The following is a 23,330-nucleotide window of genomic DNA, read 5'->3' as shown; positions in this document are numbered from 1 at the left end:
TGCCACGTAGTGATAGTCATTTCTCAGCATTCATCATAATATAGATGTCTCAACATCTTTGAGGGAACATCAGCTCATATTTACAGGAAAAAAGAGGGAACTTCAAGTGATGTGACGCAGTGAGGAGTGATGTGTCATTTCATGTCAATCAGTTAGATCAGGGGTGTCTAAAGTAAAATAAATGGATTATTAATGATATATATTATTCGATATTGACATTTGCTTTGTCACATATAACACAAAGCTAATATGTGTATGTTTTTTTTTCCTTCAATTTTCCCACGCTGCATGGAAAAGGTTTGCACACCCCTTCTTTAGACATTCGTTATCAGGTCATGAACATGGGACTGTGTCCGTCATGAGGGTGCAGTGAGATGGTGGAGGTAGCGATGATGGTGGTGATGGTGGTAGTTGTGCGTCTGCCCTCCTTTCTTTCAGGAAGTGGGACAAAGGAATGTTTGGCTGCCGCCCGCTGTGATTCACGGCTGAGGCACACTCACAGTCGCTTTAGCCGGCCGGCCTCCACGACGCAGCTCGTTATTTACGGCCCAGCGAGTCGTTTCAATGTTATGACTCACCGAGTTTGTGGAGTGAAGTGTCAGGTGCAAAGGAAGTCACCACCATAATCATCATCTCTTTCTGCTGTTTCTTTTCTCACCCTAGATTGATCGATCTATCTATCCATCTATCTATCTATCTATATATCTATCTATCTATCTAGAGTCTTAAGGCTACCACAGTTTTTAAAAAAATTAATCATACTGTTTCATAGTTGAACACGTAATAAATATATACTGTATATATTTAATCAAATATATATACATTTTATATATATATACATATTTAAGCAAACTTTATATTAGTTGATGCTATGTAGTATTCTACACTTGAACAACAGGCTTTTATTGCAGGTTTGAGGTAGAGTCCCTTGATAGAGAGAGTTACGACAACTGAGATTACGCCGCCATGTTGGGGCCAATTCAAGCGTGCACAGTACTACAATGCATGTAAAAAGTGATATAAAAAATATGAAGGTATTCAATGTAATATCCATAAAATAACTACAGTTTAGATTAAGTGCATGAAATGAGGTTCCCCGACCATACAGATCAAAATAAATCTAAAATTGGGCCAGATTAGAAACAGTATAATACGATTTTTATTCAAAAAAATTTCATTATTGCACTTCACACCTAACATTGCAAATTCCTTCTACAGTTTTGAAGCATTTTAAATGAAACTTTGGGTTGACATGAAGATGTGTAAGACATGTTTTTTTTGTGTTTGTTTGTCAGACAAAGCGTTGCCATGGTAAGTTTGCTCAAGATCATGGATTACTTTATTTGCAACCAGAGGTGATTTACACAAGGATCATTCACATTAAACAGAAATTCACAACATCAAATACAACACATGGAACCGAACACTCTCAATTGACCTACCTCGCACTAGCTTTGATCTATCTATCCATCTATCAATGTATCCGACTAGGATAGACAAGTGTAAAAAGAAGTTAACCACTGTATTGTGAGAGTGCAGTAAAGCGGACATATGTCTGTGGACTTGTTCTGTGGTTTTCATCACATTTTCCGTCTTTGCCATTGTGGCGACGTCATGAAAAAAAGAAGCCAAATAAAAAGTTTAAACTGTTAATTTTAGAGAGCTGTTTCTCATATTTTGTCCTGCTCAAAATAGTTTAAAAAGCTCACCAAAAGTATTAGAAACATCTCGGAAAAGTGGGCATGTTGACATAAGGATGCCCATAAGGATGCATTGTGGTCATCTACAACAACCATTCATTTGGAGTTAGCTTTTTGATCCAACTCTTATATGGGATGGCATTAGGCTGTGTACCTAATGAAGTGGCCACTGATTTTTACCTGCTCACACAAAATAAACGCAGGAATTCTGCAGTACCTGGTGACGTCACAGAGTTAGCAGCGAAAGGGGGCGTGGCTTGAGATGTTTGGAGTCAGTCGCGCTCAGAAGCAGCAGCATCGTGTCCTCCGCATGCACGCATCTACGCGCAGCTCTCTCCAAGTCTTTTAAGAGTTTTGATTTGGCTTTGTTGTGGACAAAACGAGAAAAAAAGACGAGAAGAAGAAGAGTTGGAATCCATTTGGACTTGAGAGCCAACAAGTTGAGCGGAATATGATTTGAAAGTGACGAACAGGTGAGTTTAACCACCGCCACACTTCTCTCACTGTTAACTTTAATTTTGATGACACTTTGACCTGTTGTAAGTGTATTTACGCCTGGATAAATACAAAAATGGTTCGCCTTCACTCACTTCCCATGTGTGCTCACAGCATGACTCACTTTCCTCCTCAATTCAAAACATTTTCACTCTTTCACAACAGCTTTTGTCCGTTTGGATCTTGATTGTGTCGCCTGCAGGTGCCTCCTCCTCTTTTGACTTCTTTTTAGAATAATAATAGCGATTAGTCACATTTTAGATGCAAAACCAGTGAGCACTCATTGAGCCTCCTCGCACTGTTTATTGAAGTCAAAAGAAGCGTCTATTTTGGTTTATTTTACAGCATGTAATACATATAAAAAATTCTATAAGGATACTAAAACTTGAATTTTATTAGCAAAATATGCCATTTTTGCTGCATACTTTAATAATTCAGTGTTGTGTGTTATTTTTTCCTTTTTTTTACTGAATCTACAAATAACATATTTTTTCAACTGTTTTGTATTTTCTTTTATCTTTTTTTATGTCTCATAAAAACAGTCCTCATAGGGCTGTCTAAGGTGGTCTGGGCCCCCTAGCTGCGTTGTCTGAGGACGCCTTCAAAACAAACCCCTGAAATTGGCATAATGAATTTGTTGCATCCCTCCAGTCCACTTCTTTATGTTTTCAACATTGTTGTGTGCTCTATTTTGATTTAAATGTACATGGACACCAAGGGACCGTTGTTATTTTAATGGGCGTTTCAGGGCCCTGCTGCATACATGGGGCCCCCGGCTTTAGCCCGTGCAAGCCTGTGAATTAATCTGGCCGTGTGTGCCTCACTGCTTGGTCTGAAATAAGTATCGTAATCCAAGATACACAAGAAGTCCATTTGTGACCGTAAGGGTGTAATGTACCATTGGACATTTTACTCTCTAAAGGTGCATCCTAATTATTGGACATAGACTCTCTAAGGGTGCGTCCTACTAGAAGCAAAAGCCAGCATGCTGGATGTCATGCCGTGGTTGATGCCTTCAGACTGCACATGTCACCACCACATTCACCTCATGCAAATGCACATTTTGCAAATTCTGTGGCAGCACCACAAAGCCTGACGCAACCACCACTGCCACCACCACCCCTTACCCGCTGCCTCCCACCCCTGTATGCTACTATTCAGTGTCTTGGGTGATTTATCATGTTGCACGAGGGTCCTGCTTGCCCACTCCCTCCTCTTTGCTTTTAATTGAGTTTATCTTTGCTCCCCCGAGGCCTTCACTGTCTAAACTTAAAGACGGGTGCTCGTGTGGCCCCGCCCAGCTTTGGGTCTGTGATTCACCAGGTCGCAACCCGAGAGCACTCACCAGGCCCGACTAGTGCTGGAGCTGAGCTTTGTGTCACTGCAGCATGACTGCTTGTGGTAACAGGACAAAACGCTGGTCCTGGCAGACCACAGTGGACTCTTTCATGTCCTCCGTCCACTCACTCCCGCACTGCATAATGTAGGACGACCTAGTCACACAGTCTGTGTTCTACTTTGTGTTCCACTCACTTCTTGTGTTTGTTGGGTCAGGATGAATCGCCGCTTCCTGCAAACGGTTCTCGCCCTCACGCTGTGGTGGTCCCTGAGAGGGTACCACGTGCACAGCCAGTGTGAAAAGTCCTCAGAATCTTCAAAAGTCAACCTGTCAGTCAACCACCACCTCCCGACGTTCACCGCAGACTTCCCCATCCAGAATATGGTGGAATTGGATGGCATCGTCTACGTGGGGGCTGTGAATAGAATCTATGCCCTGGCCCCCAACCTTACCAAGCTGTCCGAGTACCACACAGGCCCGCTGCTCGCCAACGAGACTTGTGGGTCTGGCACCGCCACTGGCAGCAAGGTGGACAACCACAACATCGCCTTGGTGGTGGAGAACATGTACGATAAAGGCTTGTACAGCTGCGGCTCAGCAGACAACGGCGTCTGCCGCCGGCACGTCCTGGACGACGACTTCAGCCCTAAGACTGTGGACGAGGAGGTGTACTGCTTTGCGGACAAGGTGGCGCCAGGCAGGGGTCAACCTAGCGAGCCGGATGTCGTGGTCAGCCCCTCAGGCTCTCAGGTGCTCAACGTGGAGAGCAACGTGATCAAGTTCTTTGTGGGAAACTCTGAGATTCCCGGTTTGGGAAGTCCTCCGAATGGTGCCAGTCATCCTCACACCATGTCTCTGAGGAAGATGAAGACGAGCCAGAATGGCTTCACCTTCTTTTCCAGCCTCTCCCACATGGACCTGATCCCGTCTCTACGTGGAAACTACTACTTGCGCTATGTTTACTCCTTCCACAGTGGACCCTTCACCTACTTCCTGACCGTGCAGCAGGTCAGCAGGGACACGCAGGCCTTCCACACTCGAATTGTGCGCATGTGCTCCTCGGACATCGTGATCCGCCGCTACGTGGAGCTGCCGTTGGAGTGCATCGGCACCGACAAGAGGCGGCGACGCTCGCCGGAGGACATGAAAGTGTTCAACCTGTTGCAGGCGGCCCACGTCTCCAAGGTGGGTCACGACGTGGAGCTGCAGAGGCACCTGAAGGTGGAGGAGGGCGACGACGTGCTCTTCGCTGCGTTTGCCCGTGGCAAGCCCAACTCCATCAAGCCCACCGCCAATTCGGCCGTCTGCGTCATGAGCATCAAGCACCTCAACAGCATGTTCAAGATGTACATGCAGAAGTGCAACACGGTCGACCCGTATCACTTCACTGGCTCCCACGACAAGTCCTGCTACAATGTGGTGAGTGCGTTAGGGGGTGGGGCCACCATGCATACTCTGTTTGTTTGACTGAATATCTGAAGTACTTGAATTGTAGTACAGTCTTAAATGGGCTGTGATTTCACCAAACAGCATTACTTCTAAGCAGCAGCAACCTTCAAGACACAGCACATTCTGTTCCAGGTTTTGATTGGATTTCAAAACAAATGTTCCCATAGGAAATAATGTAAATAGAAATATTCTGTTCCCGGTTCCCGTTTTAGTAAGTGTACAGGACATTTTTAAAGTCATATTTAACATGCTCGTGTTAAAGTGTCATACAAGTGTAAAAAGAAGTGAAGCAAGGTTAATAGTACAAAATGCTAACTTTACATTGAAGTGAGTTAGCATATGGTCACTCTGGAGTCTTGATGGGGGGTCCTGGAGCCAACTTTTAACCCACGACCAATCACAACAGAGTAGGCATGGTCAAGGGATGAGGCTGCTGAATCCAAGAGTTTCTGCCAAGAGGAGAAGAATGCAGATTTACTCTGTACACAACTTGAGACTAATGGAGTATTTTATGAAAAGAAACTTACTATAATGCCCCAATGGGATTCAAAATCATTTTGAAAGCTCCTGAAATGAGCAGAATTAGCTCCCGATACTTATTTTGCAAGAAGTGGTGCAAAATGTCAGTGAAGTGAAAAGTGAAGTTTTTGCAGCTTCCACTCTTTTGGGAAGATCTTCTACATCATTTTGGCCATTGGTCTGTGTCTGTGTTTGTGTTTGTCCATTTTGTGAGGTCAGAGGTCACTGATGTTAGACCTGCTGGTGTTCTTCCACACCAAACTCCTCCAAGCATGCCTTTATGGACCTTGCTTTGTGCACAGGGAACAGAAAACGTCTTCCCACAAAGATGGAAAAATACAATTGTCCAAAATGTTTTATTATGATTTAGGGACAACTAGGGACTTTATTGCAACGTCTCATTCATTCATTAATTGATTAGGAGCTGTGTCCAATTACTTTTGTTCATGTGCTTTAGTTTTCCCTTAAGGCATCTTTCATGCAAATATCCTCAGTGGTTGTTCTTGCTGCATGTAAATATTTCTATTTCAAATAAAAGCAAATACGTTCAGTTGTTATTCTAATGATAGGTGGTTCAGTAGATGTGAACATATGAGCTGCATCCCTGACTTGGCCTGAAGTAAGATGTCAGACTCTCCATGTGCTCTCAGGTGTGCTTTGGCATAATCCTGACCCCTGGTGCATCATAGGAAGACCGACTCTCATCACAATGTCATTTTACATCCTCCGTGATTTCCTCCTTGATTGCATGGATGGAATTCAGACTTAGACACATCTCAATGAAAGAGTGACTGTCAGGTCAAAGTGCACACTGTCAGCTTTACCTCCATATTTGGTGATGCACTCGTACTAGCCTCGTGTTTTTTCTCTCTTCTTTCCCCACATAATCCATCCCATTTTAGGACAAAGTATCATGAAAGGGATCCAAAGCATACTGGACTGTCTGGATCAATCATCTGGACTGATCCCATTATAAGAGAAAGGCAAGGGGGTATGTGAGTTTAAATGTATTTACAGTTGTTCCATTTTCCTGCACTTGTGGGCCTGAAGGACTGCACCCCCCCCCCCATGTTGCCTTTAGGCGCTCACCCCCAATCCATCACCATTGACCCCAGCAGTGGGTTCAATCACCTGATCAATAGTGACATGAAGTTAACTGCTGACCACCCAGCAAAAGCCTCTGTCAATTATTTGTGTGACAGCGTGGAAGCCCCCCTCCTTTAACCTTTTACCATGCGCAAGCACCACAACAATTACATTTTTTTTTCTATTAATAACTTTATCTGGGCTAGTACAGTATCAGTTTTGGGTCTGCTGGTGTGCTAGGAAAGTACATGATTGTACATGTATTTGTCTAAAGGGGTACAACTGCAACTTCATGTCAAAAAAATCCGAACTATCCCTTCAAGAAAGACAGGGACAGTGCATATCGATCAACATTTTCAGGTAAATATCCAAGATTTAGCCAGTGACTAATTTCCATCTTCAGTCGCTGAGGGCAGGTCGATGTTAAATACAATAACGATAATAAAAGAGAAGAAAGGATTAAAAAAAAGTCAAGTTTGAGTCTTAAAGTGTTGAGGCGTTAAAGTACTTGAGTGCTAAAGTGTTAGGTGCTATGTATAGCATCAAACCTGCTAGTATTATTACCTGTTTTGACATACAGTGTTCCCTTGTTTATTGCGGGGCATAGGTTACCAAAATAGCCTGCAATAAGTCAAATCAGCGAAGTAGCCAGCTTTATTTTTTTTTACAATTATTATAAGGTTTTAAGGCTGTAAAACCCCTCACTGTACACTTTATACACTTTTCTCAGACAGGCAATAACATTTTCTCATATTTATCTTGTTTAAACACTCTCAAAAAAGTTCAAACCTTTCTTTGAATTTTAATGATCAACCTACAGGTCGGACACAAGAAATTATTACGTCGCTCACGTGTATTTCACTCATGTGACTATGCCCTTTCGTCCTGGCGCCGTTCCACTGTACTGTAGCGTTTTTGTATCCTTGTTAAAACATATTGCTGCAGTACTCCTGTTGCAGTCCTCCTCCTTCGAACTGAAGATTCATTTAGAAGCTAGCAAGCAAGGAAGCCAGCGATGACACAGGAGACACGGCAGGGCGGCACGAAGGAGATTGGTTGACAATGGTCTACAGCCAATCAGGACGTAGAGAACAATTGGCGGTGCAGACAGACTAGAGAGGGAAGAGACACTCTACTTCCCACAATGCAATTCTTCTTAAAGGGCCAGGCTCGGCCTTTAACGGCATTCATATGCTGTAATTAAAAAAGAAAGAAGCACTTAAAAAATCTGCAAAACAGCGACTCCGCAAAAGGTGACCCGTGATAGAGCGAGGGAACGCTGTATTTATGTGTGCAGATGATATTACATTTGTAAATGTTGTATTTGTGCACTCACAATTCACAGTATTCACCTACATAATAATGGGATCCCGGACAGAAGTACAGTAGCAGTCCATTTTTGTCACTGAAGGTCCAGTCTAAACTAATGTACCACAAAGGCCTAATTAGTCAACTTTTTGTACCCAAAAAGCTGCAAAAGAGTTGTATGAAAGCAAGGGAGCTTTATTTTATAGTCCATTTTAGAGCAACTCAGTCTTTATATGTACATGCTGTACATAATCGATCATACAAAAAGAGAAAAAAAGGACAAAAATACTGAATTATTATTTGTATTATACAACATATTTAAAATAAAATAGTCCAATTAAAAACAGAGCTTATGAAATAATGTTGAAATGCAATGATAGTAATAAAAGGTATTGTTCTGTAAGAATGAGGTTGGACAATGTTGTAAGCAGAGAAAATGTGTTTTATTGTTTATTTGGGGGTGAAAAATCTACGCTGGATGTGCACTTTATTCTTGTTCTTGCAGCTAAATGTAGCTTCCCCGTGTTTAGTTTGCATTCTTGGCTCTATTTGCTGACCTGAATCAATAATAGAACTGAGAGTCCTACTTTAAACAGATACGTAACTTTAAAGCCACCAGTTCTCTACGCATTACTTATTTTATTATGCAGACCTTCATGCTTTGTTTACACGCAGTCTTCATATAAATACTTGGCTACAAAAATATATATACACGTGAAGAAAAGCCCAAAAAGTCTGAGGGAATTTGGCAGCTTCCATGTGTTTGCTCAGCTGTTATGTCAGGTAAATATGCTGGATAGCTGCATCTAATAGCTTTAATGTGTTTGAGCTATATCATCTTGTGGTGCTCCTTATCATTAATAACTCTTTTCCTGTGGTGTTTTGCTGCTTGGCCGTGTTCTCTGGAATGATGAGAGCTGTGTAATTCGTCATAGTCTGTGTTTGCGTGTGCGTGCGTGTGCGCATGTGTGCGTTGTGTTGCATATCTGGCTCTCAGTGGGCCGTGATGAATGGCTCGAGCATACCGGGGCATCAGCAGCTGGGCGGAAGATGATCCCTCCAGTCGACCCAGGGTGGCAAAAATGTCCCACAACTAACTACCCCCAACCGACCAGTTATGTGGCACTTGTGGGAAAGTGAAAGTTACGTCAAACTTCTTTCAGAGGCTTTCTGAGTTCAGATGTTGAGGACTGAAGGCTTGAAGGTCCTACATTGTAGTATTTTTCAGCAATTTTAAATAAGTCTGAGCGGTGCCACAATCGTGTATTGGAAGCGGGACAGGAGGATACAAACGTACATTGCTATAGTAGCTACAGTGCTAACATTACACTTACATTTTAACAGCAACATCATGCTAGGTTAGCCTAATCACTGAAGAAAAACAGAATGATCAAACTTATGGCTGTCACGTCTGTAGCTTACTGACAGATAGTTGACAGAGCATTTTAAGATGTGTAATAAAGCCTGCTTTACATCAGTGTAAACATTGTTGTTAAATAAGCCTCTAAAGTCGCATAAAACATCAGCATCGTAAGCCTGTTTGTTGACGTAAAGCAAAATGGTCAAAGTTACAGCTCCCATGTCTGTAGATGAGTGACACATAGTTTTAAGATTTGTAGCAAATCTTGCTTTTTTACAAAGTGGTGGATGTATGCACGAGGCGGGCCCATCTATCAAGGGGCGGGTCAGAGACAGTATCATGTCTCTGCGGAAGGAGGTTTTCCCTAAGTGTTTGAGCGCCTCTCTTCTCAAAAGTGGAGCAAACAAGTAAGGATGTCCCGATCCACATTTTTTGGCTTCCGATCTGATTTTTTTCCAATAAATTATCAAATTGGAAAAAATGGGCGTGCAAAATGCTAGGACTAATTATTTGACATGGTTATAAATCAGAGCCGCACAGTCTAGTGGTTAGCATGTTGGCCACACAGTCGCAGTCTGGACATCGGGAAGATCTCGGTTCGAATCTCCGTTGGGTCTTTCTGTGTGGAGTTTGCATGTTCTCTCTGCGTGGTACTTCGGTTTCCTCCCACATTCCAAAAACATGCATGTTAGGTTAATTGGAGACTCTAAATTGTCCATAGGTATGAATGTGAGTGTGAATGCTTGTTTGTCTATATGTCCCCTGCGATTGGCTGGCAACCAGTCCCGCTTTTCCCCCGCCTCTCGCCCGAAGTCAGCTGAGATAGGCTCCAGCATACCCCCGCGACCCTAATGAGGAGAAGCGGTATAGAAAATAGATGGATGGATGGGTTATAGATCAATATGGTGTGATTTAGAATATATGACATTTTTTAACAAACTCTCTTCAGCACAATAGTAATTTATTGACGGTCCTTAGTGTAAACAATCAGAAGTTAGAGCAGCGCTTCCCATGCGATTAGTGGTGGAGCCAGAAATTTTTCATTGGTGTGGCCAAGGTGAGACTATTACTCACATAGGGGTGGCAAGAAGTTGATACCTGAATTGTCTAGATGGCCACAGGGGTGGCCGGAGATTCCAGAAGTGGCCAACTGGCCACCTCGTAGGTGCCCCACTGCTTTTGGACCGTCTCTTAGAGCAGTGATGTCCAACCCCCGGGCCGTGGGTCATTTTTTTCCATTACTTTTTTTTTGTTGTTTTGATGTTTTATTTTGAAAAGCGGCCTGATTCTCTCTGTTCCATCCGTCTCACTTGACGCATGTCCATTGTGCGTGTGCTAACTTTATCTCATGCCGCACAGATAGACTACTACTGTATTTTTACCATTTTTCTTTCACCTCATATTTGGTGTCAAATGCTGATACTATGTGGGAATGCATAAAGGTAAGTTTTGATGACTTATTGAGTGCTAATGTGCACATTTGTCTCAAGTTAATTCATGCTAGCACACTGCCTTTTACCACACACGTCAAACAGCCATGTAATAATCTCTCTGGAAAAACTCCCGGCTTGAACTGGTGGATGGTGGTTCGGCATTCATTTTGTGCTTTTAATTTGATGTTATTCATGTCTTAGTTTTTCACAATAAATAATTAATAAGATAACTTATATTAGATCGCTTTAATGTACGAATTCCGGATTCGATTGCTGAGGCTGACATCCCATTAGAAAAGTTAGCTAAGCTACATCTAATTTCTCAATGCTTTGAAGAGATATTTTCATTACCATATTCAGTTCCACAAATTCATGTTTGTAGCAAAACCGTATTATTATTAAAAAAACAAATAAACGAAAAAACGATTGGTACCGGATCAGATCGGATCAGCAAGAGTATAAAAAAAAAAAACGGATCGGATCGGAAGCCAAAAAATGTGGATCTGGACATCCCTAATGGAAATCTTACCTACCGCTTGCAGTTCATGCAAGACACGGTTTTATTGACAGCTCCTCCACACGGAAAGTTGTGTGCTGCAGTGAAATGCATCTAAGCGAAAATGACGGTTAGACTGAACTAAAGTTCTGTACCACAGAGCCGCGTTTGTCAAAATTGTCCCCTAGCTGTGGGTGTAGCAACTAAGCGGAACTATGTTCCTCGTCACAGAAATCCGACCAGAACTGGACTCACAGGACCAAGTGTGGGGGTAAGCCACTGTTGATGTACTACACTGCTGATGGGGACGTCATACAACTTCATATCAAAAAATCCAAACGATCCCTTTAAGTTTAAAAAACAAATAGTAGACCAATTAATATAAGATGAAGAAAACCCCAAAACAGTTGGTGTGTATGTGTGTCTTTTTTCTATTCAAAGTGACATCACCAACTAGTGGCCTGGCATGTACAGTATGTTGTACACTTTTTATTCACTTTCGATCATTGTCTGTGGATTAAAACACTTTAGGCCTACAGTGTGTGAGCGGACCAACGTAACCTTGTTGATTGGAGCGTTATTTCACTGATGTTTCCACAGAAGATGATTGCCATGATGACCAGTCCTCATGCGTATATAAACCTGCCTGCTACTTGACTTTGCACCTGTTGCTGCTTTGAAGACTGAAGGTTATGATCAGCCATGAAGACGTCCAAGCGAGAGTGCTCTATTAGACATTCTTTCCTCTTGACTCACATGATTTCTTTTCTCTTCTGAGGCCCTTCTCTCCTGTGGAGTCATTTAAGAGCGCCTAACTGCCACTTATACCTCTTGGCCACTGCAGCATGCAAACATCTTTGGACCGTTTGAGCTCATTTGTAGCGTCGGCATTTTAATTTCAGATCAGCTGCATGATTCAAAGTGAAGAATACTTAATACAATCAAATGTTGGCCCTCTCAGGCTCATCTCGTATAATATGTTATAGGTTGACAGAGGTTGTTTTACATCCTTGTTCCTCTTCACCAGCTGAACATCTGCCAGTCAGTATCAGACAGGAGACAAATGAAGCTCACTTCGGCTTTTTATTGAGCGTTTATCTCACTTGGAGTGCGAGGCCGTTTGACTTTTATCACATCAAGTGTTGTAGCCTCAGCTGCGAGTGCCACAACAACAACAACAGCAGCAGCGTTGGTAGCAGAGCCACTACGCTATTGGAAGGGATGGTGGATTAGCTGCATCTTCACGAGCAGATGGCAGGTAGACGCTAGGCCACAGATAAGCACCCCCACCTCATAAATTCATAAAACTGGTCAACATTGGATGGAGACACACTCAGGAGGTTATTTTGGTAGTTTTTTTTTCTTTGCTGGTGGAAAAGTCCCAGCAAGCAGGAATCTGGAGAGGACTGAAAGCTCAGCGTAAGAGCACGTTTGAACTTTTAAGTGCTGGTTGTCAGCGCCAGCGTGCCTCCTAATTCTAGAGTGAGCAGCCAGTGTGTGTTGCGTGTTATTTAATGACGACCTGTTGCTGTTTAGGGTCGCTGGCGTGATGGAGCAAATATGACGTCCTCATTGTCTGTGTGGCGGCAGAATAGGTACACATGCAAGAGCACTTTACTGTATTTACGTTTGTTTATTAGTAGCAGGCTACTTCTGGGTTCATGGAGAATAACCTATGACGTTACGATACGACAGTCAGTGTGATTCCTGCATCATATGTCATGATTTGTCCAAATCAGCACCAAAAATGAGTAGATTCCTCCTCAGCACTGGCATCACTCCTCAACACAGTTTAGTGGAAAGTTGTTGTGTGGTTTTTGTGTCCCCCAAACTCAACACCTATCAAACGGCAATCCAAACATGACATCTTGCCTCATGTCTCAGGCCTGGCGGAGGTAATAATTATTGTAATCACCATACACATCCTCACTTGTTGACTTGAAGTTTAGACTCTTTCATACTATTATCAGTGGTTGACTACTTTTTAAGCTAGTGTGATAGCTACAATTAAACAAGCTACAATTAAATTAATTATTACAGTTAAAATGTGACTTAAAGCATTGCCTGTACACTTAACATAGCTTTTCTGATGGCCACAGTTTGACCCTAAACAGATTATACTTCTATGATACTTCTATTTACATTATTTTGTTGTGGGCAATATTGTATCCAAATCCATCCAGCACGTTCAACCTTGCAGCTTTCGACAGCAGAACCACACAAATTACTGATAAACTCTACTGCTTCGGAGAAACGCTGCTTTTATTTGTTTCACACAACCTGCGGCTTGTTACAAAAGAACTGTTTTGTTACAAAGCGCTTCCAACAATGGGCCCGCCCACCAGGTTTGTCTCTTGACAATGTCTTTTTAAAAAGCCTTTATCTTTCCCGTGTGCTGTGGAGTCTTCACGTTCCCACAAGTCTGTCGGGAACGGAACGCCATACACCAAAAACAAGCGAGTGTCCACACGAGAGGTCAACATGATGATCAGATTAGCATCGATTGGAGAAACCCACCAAATGCTGATTGCTTTTAAATTGAATCTGCAGGCTGATTGATGATATTGTGTGTCATATAATTCCTGCTTTTGACCGACAGGCATTTTAATTAGCTGGCACGCTTTTAATGAACAAATAGCAAACACATTGATTTCATGCTGTAGATCAGGAAATACTCATAATTTCTGATTATGAATAAGCAGCCGACCAAGATATACTGGACCACTTCATAATTAAACCATCTCTTTTCTTTAAATGCACAGAAGGAATTTGAATGCAGCTTAGAGGGTTTACATTTGACACCACATACACACGTTTAATATCATGTAGTTGTAAAGCTTTATCCTCCAGAGGCAAACTTCCCGCCATTGAAAGTGAATTTAGGCGAAGCACGCAGATGTTTTACTCTGACCTCGATCACAAAGTCATGACTGGGCTTGACAAGGTCACACCCTGACTTGACCTGACCCGCCTCAGAGCCACAAGACTCACTTCTAACACCACAATGAATGTTAAACAATGCCAGAGCAGCTTGTCATTGGCACACGTCTGCAGTATGCAGGTATTGGCAGCTGAAACTTGCTGTCATGTACAGAAGAAGCAAAGATGCGGCAGATTGGGGAAAAGACGCTGATAAAAACACACAATGTCATGTAAGAGAAATCATAGAAGTAATCTGTTCCAGGGTCAAGCTGTGGCCATCATAAAAGCTTTATTTAGTGTACAGGCAGTTTTGAAGTCACATTTTAACATTCTCAACTAATACAAGTGTAAAAAGAAGTGGCACACTGTTATTACTGTCTAAAAGTATGTGTTAACTGATCGAAATCACGGAGGAAATTACTAATGCTATAGACCACAGAAAGTGTGCAGTTGCAGTATTTATGGATCTTACAAAAGCCTTTCATACAATTAATCATAATATTTTAACAACAAAATTAGAATGGTACGGAATCAGAGGATTCGTTTTGAATTGGGTTAAAAGCTACCTAGCAAACAGGAAGCAATTTGTAAAGCTAGGAGAATACACATCTGCCAGTTTAAATATCATGTGTGGAGTACCCCAGGGGTCAATATTGGGACCAAAACTGTTCAATTTGTGTATCAACGACATTTGTAAAGTGGCAAAGGTCTTATTTGCGGATGATACAACTGCCTATTGTTCTAGGGAAAGCACACAAGAACTAATTAAAAAGGTCAAGGATGAAATGGTTAAATTAAAATCATGGTTTGATAAAAACAGATTATCCTTGAACTTAAGTAGAACTAAAATAATGCTATTTGGAAATAGCAGAAAGGATACGTATGATCAAATACAAACATACAAATAGACGGAGTGGATATTGCAAGAGTGAAAGAAAATACATTTCTGGGGATCATAATAGATGAAAAAATGAGTTGGAAATCTCATATAAAAAATATACAACATTGAATATTGACAGTATTGAATAACATTGATATATATATATATATATATATATATATAATATACTGTATATATAATAATATTGAATATTGACAATATTGAATAAAGCAAAATTTGTTCTTGATCAAAAATCACTCTACACTATTTACTGTTTTTTGGCATTACCATATCTAACTTATTGTGTGGAGATATGGGGCAATAATTATAAAAGCACTCACTTACTGTACTGTAAAAAAGATTGGTGAGGATCATTCATAATGCCAAGTATAGAGAACATACAAGCCCTTCATTTTTAAAATCACAGATATAAAAATGAGCTGATTTAGTACATTTTCAAGATTCAAGAGTTTTATTGTCATATGCACAGTAAAACAGGTAGTTCTGCTATGCAATGAAATTCTTATTCTGTTCATTCTCCCAAAAGAAATAAAGAAAAACACAAGAAAATGAATAACAACATCAGAAACATATATACCAATAAATTAAGCAACAACAACAGAAGAGACATTTATACAGATAAATAATACAAATAAATAAATAAATAAAGTGCTATGAGTGTGTGCGTGTGTTGCGTGCTGTGTGTGTGAGTGCTTCGTTGAGAAGCCTGATGGCCTGTGGGTAAAAGCTGTTTGCCAGCCTTGTGGTCCTGGACTTCAAACTCCTGGAGCGTCTGCCTGACGGTAGGAGTGTGAATAATGAGTGTTGTGGATGTGTGCTGTCCTTGATGAGGTTGTGTGTTCTGCGTAGGACTCGAGATTTATAAATGTCTTGCAATGAGGGGAGGGCTGCCCCAACAATGTTCTGTGAGGTCTTGATCACCCGCTGGAGTGCCTTCCTATCACGTGTTGTACAGTTACCGTACCAAACAGTGATGGAGGCGGTAAGGACACTATGTATAGTGCATCTATAGAAGCAACTCAGGATTGTGGTGGACATGCCAAATTTCCTCAGTCTCCTGAGGAAGTACAGTCTCCTTTGGGACTTCTTCATAATTTGTTGGGTGTTGTGAGACCAGGCGAGGTCCTCGTTGATGTGTGTGCCAAGGAACTTGAAGGTTTTCACCCTCTCCACCTCAGTCTCATCAATAAACAAACTTGAACTGCAAACTTTCAAACTGCTAAAATAATGCATAAGGTTAACAATAACTTGTTACCCCAAAACCTCATAGAGTATTTCTCTACAAAAGAGGAGAAATATGATCTTAGAAGTAAACTCAACTTAAAACACTTACATGCGAGAACAACGCTGAAAACCCACAGCATTTCAGTATGTGGAATTCAATAATGGAACAGATTGAGCAAGGAACTCAAACAATGTACCGAGATGAGCAAATTCAAAAAACAATACAAGCAGTTGATGTTTGCTAAATATAAGGCAGAAGAGTCTTGATTATTATACTTATTGTTCTGTCATGCTTGTTTTTATTTTTTATTATTTATTTATCATTACACTGATTATTATATGGAAAGTATGACATGGAATGCAGGAAGTGAATAATATGTACTGTACTAGATGTGGAATGGATGGGGAATAGGATTAAATAAGCTTTGCTTTGCTTCTTCCTACTCCTTTTGGACATGTGGAACTGTGAAAGGATGATTCATGAGATGTATTTCATTGTAACCTTCATGCATGTTCAAATCAAATTAAACCAAACCAAACCAAACTTTGGTAACAACTAGGGATGCACATTTTTTCATTTCTGATCCAATCCTGATACAATTCCAATACCACAGCTTTGTTTGCTAATATGCAACCACATCAAAAGAGTATTAACATTTGTCACTAGAAGAATGTCAGCAAAAGTAGATGCATCCACACATGCAGCGCCGTACACACAGAAACAAGCGCTGAACCTGATGCGTTCACGGCTTCACAGACAGTCAGACGACACAGAACTCTTTACGTCGCTTTTGATGTCTGACGTTTTGTGTGGCCGTGAATCCGTCAGGCGTAGCACTTGCACTGGTGTGGTGTGAGTGAGGTGGATGGCTGCAGTGCGTGTGTGGAGACAGCCAAGTTTGCTGATCCTCTTTAGGCTACATTTGCCGTTATTCTTCTAACTGTGTTTGCTGACAACATTAACACACAGACGTGGCTCAAAGGTGTAATCGACAATTTCTGCTAAGTGAATGAAATTGGTATCGGAACCCAATACCACTACTGGATTGGACTGGTCCCATCCCCGCGAACAAGTGAGGAAACGCTGGAGTCCCGCTACTTTCAATATGAGTCTGCTTACTTCACATAACTTTCTATCTACATTCTTCTGTTGCAGTTTAACGGCAAGAGGTGGTCTAAACAGCTCTCAGTACGACAATAGCACAATAATAAACATATTGTTAAATGTCTACCTTTCAGACTGTGTCAATCACAAGGGAACATTCTTATCTGAATTTTCATATTGGATTTCATTATATGGTGTACCTAATGAAGTGGCCTGTAAATGCATTGCAAAGCAATTAGATCCCAGTGTGTGACATCATGATGCAGCCAGGCTATGCAGGTGTTAAGATTAATGACAATAGGTGGGTTTAATGCTGCGCGCTGATGGTTAGTGCCGCAGATCCAGAAGCTTGTGTGGACATCTCAGCTCTGCATGCCCCAGCTCGCTCATGCCATCACTAAGCTGGTATTTGTTTGCCTCTTTGGAAAGCAGATGTGCTGCAGAGACGCTCGCTCACTGCTGAAGTCACACAATAGTCGGCTCATGACATTTTATAGCTGTGTCTTCCTCCACTCAGCTCTTAATCCATTTGGAAAATATTTGCTTGTACAGTAAGTCGCCGCTAACTCCCAGGACTTTTTTTGAGTTCGGCATGCTCTAGCTTGCCGTGCCAGTGTTTAGCCCGCTTCAGAACCCAGCGGAGCGTTCAGTAGGCAGGCAGGCGGGCCTTTGGCGCCACAAAAGAATCAATGTTCTACCTTCCTGTCCTGTCCTCTTTGTGTCCCGGTGAGTGTGTGATTGGATCAAGAGCAGCTTTGACGTACATGAGGAATCGCATCTTTGCATCCATCGACATGGTCACAACATTTGCAGGCCTGAACACATAATCAAAATATACATGCAGTAAATAAAGTTGTTAACTATGTGAATGCTGAAAGAGTCTTCTTTTACACCAGCTGTGTGAAAGAAAGACTTATATTTCATATATACAGTAAACAATTGCATGATGCTATGTGGGGTTCATTGTGGTCACTGTGAAGCATTAACTAGCCTTATTGTACTCCCATTATCCCATTTTATGTTGACAAAGTAAAGCAGTAGTTAGATGTACACATGCAGCTAGCAAACAACACAAATTTGTAGAGGGGTGAAAAAATTCACAAAAGTTTGGTGAGGGTCTCAATAAATGTGCAGGAATACAAAATTTTCTCTTTGGTCTGTCTAGCCTAGTCATCAGTCTAATGGAAGTTTTTTGAGCCTGTACCCACGGCCTCACCCACCCACAGGTGGGCCATTACATCACTTGGACGTTGTGTCTAAGCAAGTCCATGCGCATCATACTGGGACTGGCACATATGTCCTTCTTCGTGCAGTTTTTTTTTAATATATATTTTATTTATTTATATTACAACGGTGCCTTGGTTGACATCATTAATCCACTCCAGAAGGTCTAACTCAAACCAAAAGGGGCTCTAACCAAAGCTAATTTTCCCATAGAAAATAATGTAAATCCAATTAATCTGTTCCAGACAGCCAAAAATGTTAACACAAAACACATTTTATAGACAATTATTATAGTTTTACATACAGAAACTAATGCAAAAACAATTACAAATAACAAATGAATGTACAACTGAACATTTAACATCACTTTTACCTAGATTTGTTGGAAAAAACACCCGACAAAACCATCAATTAACAAAACTACACAAAATAAACACATTATTCTCCTGAACCAAAATTTGCAAAAATGTAGAAAATATATCAAACTAATTATTAACGTTCTCAAACTAATAAACATGTACGTTGCGGTTTTAATATAGAAAATGGAAGAAAAAACAAACGCTGGCGGCAGTGACGTCGCCGAAGTGTGCCGGCGTAGATGCCTTATGTCTGGTGACATGTGCTATGTTTGACTGTGCTTATGTTTTGCTGTTAGAAGCAGAATTGAGTGTTATGGATGTAAAATGAGATGTAAAATGAGTGTCACCCTCAATGCGCCGCTGTGTTGATAGACTTATGCGGGACACTCTGTATGCATGTATGTGTGCGTGTGTGCATGCAGCCGATGACTGAGCCTCACCATCACATTTACATACCTCTGAAATGACGATGGTCTTCTTTTTTAAGCAGTAAAATTTTGAGGTTTTGCACCCTTGACTCGGTACAGTCCATCGCATTTCTCTTTTGTGCGGTCCAATTTTTTTTTTCTGTCGTGTATCTCTGATACAAACGTCCTAAAATAGCGCCCGCGTCCTACAATGCGTTGCGCAATCACAAGTATCGCAAATTTTCATCTTGTGCATCAAAGATGCTGGTGCAAACAAACCGGACGGTATTTTAGATGCTAAACAAGTGGGCGAATGTAAGCCAAAACAAAATTCCAGACAAAAATTTGGTTGTTAAACGAAAAACAAGCTAACTATATTTTTGTCGTTCCTGTGACGCCACCAGAGGACTAGTTTAATTCTGATGCATCCTGAGATCTCTCTACGAGGGCAATACCGCTACTGGCGTAGTAATTTATTAACAGAATTCTGAGTCATCTTGTGACGGTACCAGTTTTTGTTTCCCTTTCTTCATTTCCCTGCCAGGGGTTGCCACAGCGAATCGCATGAATGGTTTTGGCTTAGTTTTTGCACCGGCCACCCTTCCTGACGCAGCCCCGGCCAGGAATTGAATCCATGTCCTCTGCCATGTAAGGCAGAAACGTGTACCATTACAACACCGGGAATCTTTTGACAATACACTATGAGTGAAGATAGAGTGCACTACTTGCCTGCAACCAAGAGAGGCGCTGTTGATTCTGTCTCATCTAGTTTGCTGTCTAAAGTAGTCAACTATGCTGTTCATTCAATTGTTGAAGCAATGCTGCATACATTTTTACATTCAAAATGTCACCAACAGCATTAAAGACAGGCCTGCTGAATTCTTTTACCGTATGATTTACTTTAGTAACTTATCTGCTGTCTCACGGTCGATTTTTAGGTGGGCCAGCAATGATCATGTTCCCAAAAACTGCTGTAAGTCACACATGGTCAGTGGTCTAGATCAGTTTTTCACCAATGATTACCTGATGATGTAATCAAGATCAATAGATGCAGACATGCCAAGAACGCAGCGGCCTCATTTCAACATTTCCTTTGCGCTCCACCTCGTCACATTGGAGCGTTTTGTTCTTGCTCACATCTGCAGGCATTTCCCGGCCGTTTTCTCCATGAGTCGGCGCTCGTTTAGTGCAGCTGCTTGGTTTGGAAGCCATGTTGGTTAATGATCAGCTCGGCCTGGAGTTTGCTTTCTTTCTTGTTGTTTGCTGGAAAGCCAAACGTGCGCGCTGATGCTGGCTGCTGCTGTGTACACATCTTATCTTTGTTCCCGAGATAAAGTATGGAGTAGTAAATATGCAAACGGTCGGCGGCCCCAAGCTGTCATCCTCGCTGGGAAATGAGCAGCAGCCATGAGGAGTCAAAGCTAGAGCATGCCACAAAAGTGACATAAACTTTTACTGTATCTTGTTAAGGTACGACAAACGGGTGGCTACGAATAGCTAAAAACATCATGTAAAAGCATAATTGAGACGCCTACCCATTAAAAATGCCTATTTTTGACTCACAGCTTGGCTTTACGATCCACTGAAAATGAGTCAACACACCATTATTGTCTAAATAGCTGGCAACACAAGTGAGTGGCAAGATAATGTGTATTGCCTGTAGTCAAGTATAATGGTGGTAGTGTCACGGTCAGAGGCTGCACGAGTGCTGCTGGTACTGGGGGAGCTGCGGTTCATTGAGGAAAATGTAATTGCCTAAAAGCGGGCAAGACAAGTGAGTTGCAAGTAGGCATGGGCAGGTTACCGGTTTTAAGGTATACCACGGTATGAAAAGTCGTGGTTTCAAAACCGCTAAAATAGTCTGTCATACCGTTCTACGGTATTAGAGAAAGTGGAGTGGAGGCGCAACCACTATGTGGAAATACTTTGTTATGGCGTGTTAAACCACGGGCGTGAGCTGTGTTGCCAAAAGTCTGCAACTTTAACCGTCGCGGCATAGCTAGCGCTGACGTTAGCTGCCTCGTTAGCATCAAGCGGCGCCAGTGTGATGAGACATGTTCCCTCGTAGAATTTTGCATCCCATAGCATGTGGATTTAGTGTGTATTTCACATGGCTTCGGAGCTATTGAACTAACATGTAAGCGTATAACACTAGTTAAGTACATTTTTGACATGTTAACATGAACAACAAGCAACCACTACTTAGCAACAGTTGGTGACAACAATCTCATGACCTGGAAACGGAATGAAACTTGGGGATGCAAGCTGCGATTGATTGAGGGAAAGATGACACTGCGAAGCAGAAACTGGGCAACATGGCAGTTTTCCAACATGAGAAGGACTACAAACGCACCTCCAAGATGACAAGTGCAAGTGACATCCCCACCAGTGATGTCATCATGGAAGAGAGAGTGGAAGAAGATTCCAGCGACAACCTGGTCAATTCCATGTCCAAGAGGATTAAGGCAGTGCTAAGTAACAATGGTCTCACACAAAATTACACACTAAAGACACAATTTGTGTTATGTGCACTGTGAGGTGTAGTCACTTGTGTTGCTAGGTATTTAAACAATAATGGCTGCGTGTTGACTCTTTTTCAGTGGATAGTAAATCTACAGTATACCGCTATGCATATAGTGAATTTCCCCGCTGTGGGATAAATAAAGTACAAATACTATACAAGCTGTACACTGACTACTCTAAAGTACCTACACATTTACTTTTTACAGGACTGTCCCTTGACATAATATACTGTCATTAAAAGTGCCACGTGGCCTAGTTTCCCAAGGAAGGGAATCATGCTCTGCTTCACAGTGTCACAGTACATGTTGGAATTTATCTTTCTCCTCAATGAACCGTAGCTCCCCAGTGTCCGGAGCACTCATACCACCACCATGCTTTACTGTAGACAAGGTGCAATTATCTTGCTACTCACTTGTGTTTCCAGGTTTTCAGGCAGTAACGTCTGTGTCGACTCACTTTGATTGGACAGTACTTGGAAATGTATACTGTTATACAAGCTGTGCACTGACTACTCTAAAATATATCCAAGTTGATTTATTGTCCCCTGACAAGGTATGATCAAATGTTGCTGAAATGTGAGGGCTGCATTCACATTTGGGAAACACTGTATGTTGTAATCATCGGTGTGTGCCGTGTATTTCACCACATGTTGATATCTTGAAGTAAGGCATGAGAATGCTTATCTGCTATCCACCGCGCTCTAAATGAAGGACCTTTTAAAAACAACCTCCCCTTCTTTTTTTGTTTTTTGCCCTTCATGCCGCCGTCGACCTCACCTCGACCCCGAGTTGCTCTTATTTCTTTGGCCTTTTAAAAGGCTTCTTTCTAATCACAGAGTGAAGCGGAGCAGCAAATGAGCGTGCAGGGCTGCGGCCGCCAAGCTACTACTTGTACTAGTAATTAAAAGGCAAAGTCAAGTTTGCATGGCAGCAAGAAATATAGCGCTAACACGCCAGCTCGCCCTGCACATGCATGGGATCCTGTAGCAGCACAACATGGACCCACTGTGGAATGTTGCCACAATGATGTTGTTGTTGACAACCTTCATGTCTTTACCACACTTCAGGCCAAACGATTACTCAATGCCCACAAGTACATTATTAGTTTTCAGTAAATGAGTCATGATTCTTAAAAAAGCCTGGTCATAGGTCACATTGGTATTTGTTGTTTTTGTCAAATTCATCAAAGGAATATGTTTTTTTTTGTTGTTTTTTTTTTTTTGTATTTTATTTTGTACTGTTGTGTAAACTGCATGCTGTGTTGCTGCTACTGGAACCTGAAATTCCACGAGAGCATGGATTTATTATTTAAAGAACGATCCTCAGTTTTCTTCCAACTAGGCCAGTCACGATAACAAATTTTGCTGGACGATAATTGTCCAACAAATTATTGCAGAAATTATTGTAAATTATTATGCAGTCATGTAATGATAATATATGTATGTAATATTCTATGCATTACTTTGAGACCAGTTTTTTCA

At 41.6% G+C, this 23,330-nt stretch overlaps 1 protein-coding gene across 2 annotated transcripts in view; it reads left to right on the top strand.

Annotated features, from left to right (window-relative positions):
* The first annotated feature begins 1,963 nt into the window (after positions 1-1,963).
* Positions 1,964-23,330, top strand: part of met (MET proto-oncogene, receptor tyrosine kinase) — a 68,261-nt gene continuing 46,894 nt past the window's right edge. The window contains exons 1-2 of one of the 2 annotated variants that reach the window (XM_054775756.1): positions 1,964-2,173; positions 3,750-4,953. In XM_054775756.1, the coding sequence (XP_054631731.1) occupies positions 3,751-4,953 (1,203 nt within the window). In that variant the 5' untranslated portion in view covers positions 1,964-2,173; position 3,750. Of the gene's footprint in view, positions 2,174-2,682; positions 3,679-3,749; positions 4,954-23,330 lie in introns of those variants that run through there. The other variant, XM_054775755.1, reaches the window with a different exon arrangement.

This window comes from Dunckerocampus dactyliophorus, chromosome 5 (assembly GCF_027744805.1).
Source record: "Dunckerocampus dactyliophorus isolate RoL2022-P2 chromosome 5, RoL_Ddac_1.1, whole genome shotgun sequence".
NCBI lineage: Eukaryota > Metazoa > Chordata > Actinopteri > Syngnathiformes > Syngnathidae > Dunckerocampus > Dunckerocampus dactyliophorus.
Note: the sequence above shows the minus strand (reverse complement) of the source record. Positions and strands in the feature narration are given on the sequence as shown.